Below are 11,623 nucleotides of genomic sequence, written 5' to 3'. Positions count from 1 at the left end.
GTGACATGTAATAGGTGGGAGGTTGTGGATCTTATAAAAATTGTGATGAGGGAGTGTAAAAATAAAACTATTAAATAAAAAATTGCTAATACTGATGAATACCTAACTAGGTCATTTAATTACTAAAAATTGCTAACACTGATGAATACCTAATTGGGTCATTTACTTTTATTTAAGTGAATTGTTCACTCTTTTGAGACAATTATCAAACATTAAATGCAATAATAAATTTTTAAAAGCAATGAATGGATCGTTCATTCCTTGCTTTGTATTTCCAATGAATTGAAAAATGTATGATAAATACGTTTTTTTTTAAATGTGTTTAATTGGGATGTGATTAATAATGGATTTTTAATTGAGAGGTAAATATCTAAAAAAAAAACTCACGTGTTAATAATGTATAATTGGAATGTATAATTTTAAAGATCGTTAACTTCCACATTAGAGATCTCTCTGAAAAAAAAAAAAAAAACACTAACACTTTAGAGATTGTAAATTAATTAAAAAAATTTTGGTAGAAAATTAATTAAAATTTTTATTGGAGGGAGTAGTATAAATGTGGAAAAGGCTGATGATTCTTCATCTGATAATTTGCATATTATTTCTTGGGATTTTACAAATCCAGTGATTTACTTGATCTGGTTTCGTCCTTTCTGTACCAACGACAGTGGAAAATCATATTATTTCTCATCATGCAATATTTATTTGGCTTAATTTCCTTACCTGAAAAGCGGAAAATTATTTCAAGTTTTGAAGTCACCTTTGATAGGTTTGGGAGTAAATAAGATATGTGTAGACTTTTAATGCAATCACTTTTTTAAAATAAAACCTGCTCTTTTTCATCAATTGGCCATGTTTATTAATATAAACTGGAACAACTATTTGCGTTCATACAAAACTAAAAAATACTTGTATTCTCTCTATTAAAAAATATAACGTATTTTCTGAATGGTTGAATGTCTAAAATTATAAGGTATATTTAGTATGTTAAGGTATAATTAATGAGATTTTTTGAAAAGTATCCATAATAAATAAATAAATTATTTTATGTTTATTTTAAAGCAAAGCATCTTATTAAAAAGAATAAATATGAAAAATAGTGTTAATTAAAAATAAGTAACTAATTTATTAGAGTAAAATTTGAGTTAAAATGTGTTATATATTTATTTAAGGGAGTATTATTTGCATAATTTTTCAGTAGAATATTAATTGTTTTTTTAAAAAAACCTTACTTAGCTTCTTCATTTAGTACCTGCCGTTGGATTATGAGTACGTTTAATTGTTTGAACCTAAAATTAAGAGTAGCGGGCCCTTTTTATACTTCAACACTTGGAGTTTAAGCTCACTCCTGGAAGCTTCTTTGACTATCACGCTTTTTTATTTTTATTTTTTATGAGTGATATTTTAGAAAATTTTCTTAATCTTTTAAAAAGAAATGTAATATTTCGTTTTCCAACAAAATTTTTTCCACATGTCAATTTACTTTGTTCTTTAATTTGAATTCAAGAGCAAAATTTAATAAAGCCTCAAACGAGCAAATAGAAGTTATTCTCAAATGTCTGAACCGATTTTGTGAGGTGCTAGGATAGAGAATGAATTACGCCAAGATTCGTGGTTGCGCATAAAAAAAATGTTCGCTTCTCTAGATCTTGTGCTTTAAGTCAAAAACTTGGATTCACTCTGACGGGTGACTTGGGGAAATGCTTAGGTATTCCCCTTTTTCATAAAAGAGCATCTTCGAGTGACTTCAATTCTTTACTGACAAAGGCAGAGAAAAAACTAATTGGGTGGAAAGGGAGATTTTTGAACTTGGTTGGACGTACCTCATTGCTCAAAAGCTGTCATTTTCGCCATGTCAAGCTACTATATGCAAAGTATGCTCGTTCCTGAAAAAAAAAAAAATACTTGATGACGTTAAAAAGCTTAGTAGAGGATTTCTACAAGGGAGTGCAGAAAAGAGCAAAAAATCACACCTCCTTGCTTGGGATAATATTGTTTGCATGAAAGGTGGTAGTAGCCTGAGAGTTAAAAGTCCAATAAGACAAAATGAAACTTATGTTTTGATGTTGTGCTGGTCATTAGTAACTCAACCTCATAAACTTCGAGTTTAGGTACTTAAGGAAAAATACAAATTTGGTAATGAACGGAACACTCAAATGGTTGGGGGAAAAAAAAAAGAAACGCCTTTTTGATATGAAAAAGTGTGATTATGATTTAGGATAATTTTATAGTAGGCCCTGGAACAAAAAAGGCTATGACAATAAATACCTTATTTTGGATTGATGTTTGGTCTTATGTTAATACTAGTTTAACAGCCTTCGTTCCAAACCTTATGGGGCTATTAGCTTTAGAGGAGAAGGCGACTAATTACATTTTGCCATCAGGGGACTAGAGTAAGTCAAAGCTAAATGTTTTGCTCTCTTCTAATGTTATGAAGACACTTACTCGCACTAGTCCTAAAGTTAGCTTGAGAGAGAGAGACTATTTTATTTGAAAGTCTGGTAATAATAATTATATTTCTATTAGATCCGCCTACCCTTTTTTGAATGCAAGCTTGTCAAGGGATGCAACCTTTAATTGGAATTTAAATTGAAGCCTTAAAGAGTTAAAGTACCAGAACAAATGAGAATGTTTTTATGGTTTATGGCTTATCAAGCTGTGCACACTACAAAATTGAGACAACAAAGGAGACTTGCTGAATTAGACATGTGTCATCCAGCTATATATATATATATATATAAGATGAAATCCATCTGTTTAAAGAATGTGAAGGAGCGAAAACTACTCGAGAACATTTAGTTAATAGTGATCAGTGGCTCAATTTGAACAATAGGAATATTTATCAATGGCTTAAATGGAATATGGTGAATTAAGCTAGTAGGCCCTAAACGAAAAGCATACAGTTGAGACTTTGTTTGCCCATGTTTTTTGGAAATTGTAGGTAAATAGGTGTAATTCAATTTCTAGAAATGATGTGTAACGTGTCGCCAAAACCTGTTTATACAAAGCGGTCCAAGATGAGAAACTTTTGGAGAGGCTTTATGCACATGGAGGAAAGACTTCCCCTCACTTACTACCAGATGAGAGACTAACAAGTCCTTATAAGCTTGAGGTATTTTAAGAAATCACAGGTGGAGGTTGAGTTACTAGTACGGGCATCATTTGGAATAGTGTTAAGGAATGGGATGTGCGTTTTTTTTTCCCAACAATGACTCATACGGTTCTAGTGAAGTTGCTGCCCTTAATGCACTGTTACGAGGTCACTCTGCTGGGCCAAGGTGTACCATACTATTGAAGTAAGAGTTCATCGTGCTCATAGTTATAACATGATTACTAAATTTTCTGAATTTCACTGCCCTTGTCTGTCAATCTCGAGCGATATCAAGGAGATTACGCTAGGGGACTGGCGTTTCTCTTTAAGTTATGCCTGCAATGATAATGGTCATCTTAATTCTCTTTTAAATATTGGGTCCATTAGCGTTGATTCTTATGGTTTCTTTAATCACCAACCTTTTTTAGCTCTAGAAGAGGTGGATGGTGAAAGGTATTATATTTGGCTGTTTTGTTTTTTGGCCTTGTAATTTTATTTGTTTCTGTTAATATACAGCTCCAGTTTTCTTTCAAAAATTTTAGGAGCAAAATTAGCAAGTGGATTTTTTTAAAACAATTTTATTATTTTAATTAATTTATATTGGCTTTGGCAGTTTAATTAGATGTGACTTGTAAAAAAAAATTGATGAGTAATAATTATCTCAAAAACTATATAATTCAGTAGAAATATTTCCAAAACAAAAAATAAAAATATTTTTCAAATAAATTAGAAAAATCTATCAAAAAATAAAAACTCAAGTCATCCACCTGTGGCCAAAAAGGAAAAGAAAAGCAAGTCATCCTCCTAGGTTTAAGGATGGGCGTCACTTTCTCACCGGCAATGACGTCCTGGAGTGATGCCAAGTCCTTCACGTGAGATCAGTAGATTTTCGTACAAAATTGCCATCCTATTTCCTTTTTCTGGTTGCCTAAATTATCCCCACAATCAGTGAGATTAATGTTCTAGAAAATTTGAGCACTAAGAAACTATTTTTTTTTAAAGTAATGTTGTTCCATACACCTCTTCAAAAATTGAACCTTAAAATGATATTTAAATAGTCCGGAATCACCATCCTATTTCTCGAACCAAGCATTTTCATAATGCTATTTTATTTTATTTTTTTTAATTTTGGTAATGACAAATTTAAATTATATTTGAATAACTTTCTAACGTAAGTTTGGGTGTTAAAAGTTCATCTAAATATGTTTGGATGAAAACAAAAGCCATTGAGTGTTGAGAGGAGAAAGGGTGTTTTTAGCAAAGTCACCTCATGAAGCTTTCTAATAAGCGTTGAGATCTAGTGGAAAATGTTGGAGCATTTAATGATTTTTTTAATTGTTTTTATCACTCTTCTCTCTCTTCATTATCTTTATGAGTATTGATTAGTCGATCTCTTTGCTTCACCTTCATGAGTTTGAGCTCTTCACCTCCTTCTTATCGTCACAGATCTGACCTCCTCTCTTCTCAGCATCTCACAATACTAGTGTTCAACTCTCTAGTAGAAGGTGTTGGTTTCATAGACATCAGCAGTGGCTTCAGTAGAGCTAAGGCTGTTGACAGCAATTAGTAAGAGTAGAGATAGGAAGAAGACGACGACGACGGAAACAAAAATGAAAGGAATAGGAACAAAAGACAAGCGTAGATTTGTCATTGATGAATTGGTGGAGTGATAATAGTGTCTAGGTTTCTAAATAAAATTTAATAAATGTAACATAAAAAATATAATTATTATATATCAAAATAAGTAATTTTAATATTAAAAATGATTTCAAAAAATTAGCCCTGCCATTTTTACTAAAAAATGCAAATAATATTACATTTTATGTCAATTTAAATATTTGATAAAATAAATAAAAATAATGTACATAATAAAATTGAAATATCTTTTTTGGGCTAGCAAATTAAAACATTTAAAATTTAGATTTGAATTTTAGATTTTAAATCTCATATTTAAAATTTTTATATTTAAAATTTACTGGATGATCAAAGTGGATATATTATATTCGTGATATAATTAGAGATTAACTTGTAGATCATATAAATTAAATATTTTATAATTTATAAATTTATTTTAACTTTTCATAATTAAATATTTAATATTTTTTACTTATTAATTGTAATTTTAAATTTAATATTTTTTTACCTACTCCCTTCATTAAAAAATGTACGGCATTTTTTAAGAATTTTAATGTTAAAAAATATAAAATATTTTTAATTTTTTAAGGTGTAATCATTATTTTTTTTCAAAGGTGCCTCTATTAATGTTGACTTTATATTTATTATAAGGTGTTTAATAGAAATAAATATAAAAAGATAGGATTAATTTAAAAGTAGGTAATAATTTTATTAAGAAGTGAGATTCGATTAAAAATATCTTATATTTTTAAATGAAGGAAGTATCAATTAGTATATATATATATATAATTTAAATTTATTTTTATTGTTAAATATCTTAATTGACTTTTAAATTAAATCATCTTAATAAATTATAATTTATCTAACCAACTTCTAAAATGAAAAAATATTTAAACATAAATAATATTATATTCACTAATTTTTTTAATTTTAATTTGCTAACCTCAAATCTTAATTTTAATTACAAATTTTTTAATTCAAACACGATGATGTTGGCTGATACTTAATGCAACGCCGCCAAACAAGCATAATGTCCAATTAGTGTTGTTCTCTCTCTCCCCCCGTCACCCAGAGAGAGAGAGACCAGGTCCCTGTCCCTGTCTTCACTGTAGAGACTCAGCCTCGGTTGTGGACAAGTAAAGCAATGTACAAATCGCAACTGCAAGAGCTGTGCCACCGGCGATTATGGAACTTGCCGGACTATCAGATGACCAAAGAAGGACCCGTTCACAATCCTCGCTATAGTGCTAACATCATCATCAATGGGGTTGAATTTCAGACGCCGTCGCCTTGCAGAACCTCCAAAGAAGCCCAAAATAATGTAGCCAAGCTCGCATGCGAGCACTTCTCTCACCCAAAGTCCGAACCTTCTTCCTCTCCCCTGGCTTCGAATTCTTCTTCTGTTCCTCAATCTTCTCTGCCTCAGCCTTCGTTTCCGCAGCCGTCTTTTCCGCCAACTCCGTTTTCTCTTCCGCAGCCTTCAGCTCCGACATCTACTGGTTCGTATATTTTTTATTAGTACTCTGACAATAATCCAATTTTTTAATTCACTCAAAAAGAAGAAGAAGAAGAAAATAAACCAATTTTAGTAATTTCCCATTTGAGTTTGGGATTGATTGCTTGTTAGGTTTACGAGAGATGCTTTGTGAAGAATGATACAATTACAAATCTATTCTTTTTGGATAAGTTGTCCCTAACCCTTATTTTATTTCGAACTTAATTAACTATCTTAAAGGAATCAGAATGCCTAAATTCAACCTTCTTAGCATGGACTTGTAGAACTGTCACATATATTTGAGCCCTCCAGTTTCATACTTTTCCACATCTATGAGGTGGGGATTCTTGGTTGGGGGTGAGGGGTAATTTTTGCATACTTCTGCTTTGCTTGTCTAAAATGTGAGTTATATTTTCACCACTGCATGAAAGATTCATGTTGATTTGCATTCTATTTACAGCTTCATCTTCTCCAGCCATTGGTGTTGTTGAGACACTTTACAAAAAAAATGTGACAAAACCCGAGGTGCCAAATGCATCCCAACCGATTGAGATGAAAATGCCTATCGCATCAGAAAAAGATAACATAACAACTGGGAATCAGAAGAATGATTCAAGTATGCCTCAGTTTCTCTTCTGTTACTTTCATAGCACTGACATTTTAACGGTACTATAGGTCAAGGGAGATAGTTTCCTAAGGGTTGGGTGTGTGAATGAGGGAGACTAAGTTTGTTTGCTACTGACTTGACTGATTAAATAGCTTGGACGTGATTTTTCCTCTTAATAGAAGTTGGTGTTGCTGCTTCAATTTCAGTTTCTTAGAAGTTATGATAAGTGATAGCTTTTGCTGTTAATGGTATCCATTTCCTATCTCATGCATTGATGGATCCTAGTTTTTAATAGCAATATTGAACATGATATAGCTTGTAGCTATTTGTTACTAGAGCTTATGCTAAGCCAATGGTGTTAGGGCACAATATTTTTTCATATAGTGCAGTTAAAGTGAGCACTATTAGTGATATAGAAGTCGCTTTTGTGGTGTTTATTATTTGCGCTGTATGGGAAACATACTTGCATGTAAAACTCTAACACGATTGAGAGCAATATACAATGACACCGCCATCTACTATGTCCAAAGATAAAGGGTGGAACTCTGTCTTTATCGAGGACAGTACTGGTGGCCACTTCTTGTATGATCCTCAGGCAGTTCTCTCTATCATCTTCTCTTTCCCACCTTTTCTTTTCCTGACACGAGAAAGCTGATACACATGGGAATATATATCTGTTGTTTAAGTGAAAAGGAGGAGCCTATTTGAGATCTCCTAGGAAACCTCCAAGGAAATGGATGACTGGATGTGATTTCTGGAGGCAAAGCTCTTCATAATTGGTCCTTTGATATTTTGCTAATTATGGTTTGCTCTCCTTGTTTTCAGTTTTCTATTTTTGTTCTTTGTATGAATGGTTTAGTAGAGGTTTACTTCTTCCAAAACAATGATTGTTGCTTTCAGCAGAAATGATTATAGCAGAGGCTAGAAAGCATTGATTTTCATTTCAACTTTTTTCACGCTCATGCTTTCTCTCTGTTTTGCATATATGGTTGAAATTAATGGCTGAATGCAATGAAGAACAATTTTGCATGAAGAGAGAGATATCAGATCTCTCTAGCTTATGCTGGTGGCAGCAACAGCCACACACACACACACACACACACAGAGCACGCATCCAACACTTTTATATTCACACAAGGCACAAAATAATGCATTTGATGGCTAGCAATCCCATTTCTTTTTGTATTTGCTATATTGATGAAACTTTTGATGACAGTGTGGATCTGTGAAGTTCGAATAATAATAGGAGAAAACATGAAGTTGATACTAATGAGATAACTTTTTGGCTAGTTATCTTTTCTCTCTTATAGCACCATGTTCTTTTCTAATGACAAATCACTCTCGGACTTGTGACTTTGACAGTGAGTTCTGTGATAGACATGCAGCGTTTGTATAAGAATCAGCTACAAAACTATTCTCAAAAAAGAAACCTAAATCTGCCTGAATATTCTACTGAGCGGGAGGGTCCTCCTCATGCCAGTCGTTTTAAGTGTAAAGTCACAATAGATGGGCAAACTTTTGAGAGTCCTCAATTTTTCCCTACATTGAAGGATGCTGAACATGCAGCTGCAAAAGTTGCTCTGATGTCATTGCAAGTTGCTGGAGCTCAAGAGGCTAGTTTTTAATCACTTGTGGTCACTAGTTAACTCCATCACTTAGCTTTTAGAATTGCCATTTAATGTGCTTCTCTCACCCACATGATTTTTTTAACTTTTAGGATGATATCGGCTTATACAAGAACCTTTTACAAGAACTAATTCAAAAGGAAGGACTTCGTTTACCTGTTTATAGCACTACTAAATCTGGGGAGGCTCATATGCCCACATTTGTTTCAAATGTGGAGATAGAAGGAGTGCTTTATACTGGACAAGAAGCAAAAACCAAGAAACAGGCTGAGATGAGCGCAGCCAAAGTTGCTTACACAAATTTAAAAGAACGCAAAGGTATTTTCTTTTTGTTGATATTGTTTATCCTATGCCACTTTTAATACTTGTTTATCAATTTGCAGTCACTCATCTTAATTTTTACTCCTAATAAAATTGTTCATGAATATTGATTGTTTGATGTCTTAATTTTATTTTGGATTAAAAAAACATATTAAAGAAAATGAAAGAAGTGCAAGTTTGCAACAATGGAGGTAATAAATCCTCCTGGAGCAAATGTAACAGGAAAATCAACAAGAGAATTAATAGGAAAAGCATAAGCTCAAGATAGCTCACTGATAAGAGACCAATGCTGACTTATTCTAAGAGGAAAAAACAAAAACTGAAATAAGTTATTATTTAAGTTATTGTGTATTGTTATTCATTTGAATTTTGAATTGCTCGGTTAGAGTGATTTTAGGAGTAGAATAAGGGAACATAACCCTCTGTTGTGGTTAGTCAGGGATGTCTAGCTGTTTGAGTAATTTTTGGAGACTTTATTCTGTTTCAGATATTCAGTTTTTGTAATCAGCTTTATATATGTGCTAGTTACGTTGAAGGCTACTCAGTTTTACCCATTGGAGATTCTCCACACTTTTGGCTATTAAGGAGTTATTAAGTGAGATTCTTGCTTGATAATTTCTTATTAGAATTTCTCTACTTCATCTAATTTCCTAATCAGTTAGACTCTTACCACTCTCCAACCCCTCTTAAATCCCGAAGGAAAACCCCTCCATAAAAGCCATGATTTGAAATAGTAAGTAAAAGCACTTATATCCTATTCCCATAAGAGATGGGGAGGAAGAAACTAGATTCCCTAATCGTGTTTATTTATGAGTGAAGGATTTAACTTGGGGCTTAATATGCACCCAGAAACGATCTTGTGTAACAATGATGATTTCTTAGTTGTGAGCGCTGGGAATCTTACTACAGCTTAGCCTTTCCCTTTGTTTATCAAGTTCTCAGCCTTCTCTATACTTTTATCCTCCAAATAATCTCCAAGCTATAAAAGATTCTTCATTTAACTATTTCTAAAGATGATACGAGCTGATATCATCATCTCTGCTTAAATACTACTCATTATACTATTGCCTTTTCTTTCAGGTAAGCTAAATCAGAGCTCTTTGATTCAGCCCCCTCCTCATCGAACAAAGGCTCCTGCATTGTCATCTTGCAGCTCAGAGTCAACTGTCCCAACTCACCAACACCATGCCAATTCAAAGTCTCCTATTAGTTATAACCCTAACTCGGTGACTCAGAACCAATATCAGGACAAGGGTAAGTCCCATTCAATGCCCCTTGCAGTTTAGAATTTTTACTTTCTACATTAAAACTCTCTCTCTCTCTCTGTGCACCTCCTTAACAATGAAAAAAGAATATTGAGTTGTCTTAGAAACTGATGTTCAGTGTGGAAGACTAGTGCTTGTATCAAGGCTAGTCCTCTATTGACTGTAGATTAAAAATTATATGTTAGGATTATATCACAAATGTTAAAGTCTGCCAAAACTATCAACTTTGCACCATCAATTGACTTCACGAGTCCGGTAGTTTAGGGACTTTATCAACTGTAATTTTTGGCTTGAAGGAAGGGTATTTGCTAGATAATAGAGGATTAGAGACACAAAAATAGAAAGAATCGTTTTATAATATAATATCCATGTAGGGGTTAGATAATCCGCTTCAACATGTTATGAGGAGTGTCAATTCGCATGTAAGACGGGATTTGCATTTCAAATGACATTGAATTTAGCTAAACATATAAGACAGAATTGAAACGAAATAAACCATTTGAAACAAAATTGGTAGGGACTTATGTTTGTCTCTATGTCTAAGGAATAAGAACAGTTAGACCAAATACATGAAATTACATGCTTATTTTTTGTGTCCTGCGAAGTTGTGCTTTCTCTTTTGATTTGTGAAGGTGATATTTATAGGGACCTCGGGAGAGTTAATGATAAGAACTGACAAATAATTATCAATTCATCTGTTAGTCTTAGGCGTCCTTTAGTAGTTCTTTTCAACAAGTTGAGATTTATTTCTCCTGGAAGCCCTCATGTATCAATGAATTCAAGTCTCACTAGAACTCTCACTGTGAATATAGCTACAGATTGCGCTGCAGAAGTTAAAAGCTATCACACTGCTCACCCATTTTCAGAACACGTCACAGTTACAAGTGGCAGAGATTCTGCTTCATCTGAAATTACTACTGGCCGTGTAGAAACCGCTTACATATCAAATGTCCAGTCTTCACCTTCACTCTCTAAGAGCGACAATTTGGCAAGAGGCTCAGATGGCAAGCCTTCAAGTGCAGCTAACACCTCAACCTGCAAAAAGGTTACTGTTTACTCACGCAAGACAAACGTCGAGATTGCTTCAGGGGGCACTGTCTTGTCGATAAGTGACGAGAACTGGGTTGCTTACTCCTATCCTGAGTGAGATTTGCGAGGTGCAGGCTCAAACTGGCATCATAGGTTGGAAGCGAACCGAATTGAAACAAATACTAAATGTGCCGTGGTTATTGCCAGAGGTTTGCTTTTGACTATGATGTCTCTATTTTTGTTCTTAAACATCATTGTAATTACCTTGTCAAAATAATAATGAGGGTAATCATGGGGATTACAGGTCATAATTTTTCTATCCTTGGCTCTGAATTACAGGTCTAGGTTAGATTTTGTAAAATAATGCTTCTTGTCGTCAGACACTCCACCCTTATTGAGCACATTTTAACTTGTACAAAATCATGACATCTTCTGATTTTTTTTTAATCCTTGTGTTTTTTTTTTTTGACCAAAGTTTTTAATCCTTGTGTTTGATCACCATAAAAATTCAGATATTTCTCATATTTCGTTTAAAAATACTTCGAACAAAAACAT

At 33.2% G+C, this 11,623-nt stretch overlaps 1 protein-coding gene across 7 annotated transcripts; it reads left to right on the top strand.

Moving 5' to 3' along the window:
- The first annotated feature begins 5,753 nt into the window (after positions 1–5,753).
- On the top strand, positions 5,754–11,515 carry LOC129304680 (double-stranded RNA-binding protein 1-like). 7 transcript variants are annotated; one of them, XM_054944428.1, is made up of 7 exons: positions 5,754–6,225; positions 6,682–6,837; positions 8,191–8,441; positions 8,546–8,771; positions 9,855–9,922; positions 9,980–10,028; positions 10,906–11,515. In XM_054944428.1, exons 1-7 carry the CDS (start codon positions 5,871–5,873, stop codon positions 11,184–11,186), a joined length of 1,386 nt encoding a protein of 461 aa, XP_054800403.1. In that variant the 5' UTR covers positions 5,754–5,870; the 3' UTR covers positions 11,187–11,515. The 7 variants fall into 7 exon arrangements, with proteins under 7 accessions (XP_054800403.1, XP_054800402.1, XP_054800401.1 ...); XM_054944427.1 differs by having other exon boundaries at positions 10,858–11,515; XM_054944426.1 differs by having other exon boundaries at positions 5,755–6,225; positions 10,852–11,515.
- The last annotated feature ends 108 nt before the right edge of the window (positions 11,516–11,623 follow it).

This window comes from Prosopis cineraria, unplaced genomic scaffold (assembly GCF_029017545.1).
Source record: "Prosopis cineraria cultivar Desert tree isolate PC_DT_omini unplaced genomic scaffold, ASM2901754v1 PC3, whole genome shotgun sequence".
NCBI classification, from domain to species: Eukaryota; Viridiplantae; Streptophyta; class Magnoliopsida; order Fabales; family Fabaceae; genus Prosopis; species Prosopis cineraria.
The sequence above is the reverse complement of the archived record's forward strand: the minus strand, read 5'-3'. Positions and strand labels throughout refer to the sequence as shown.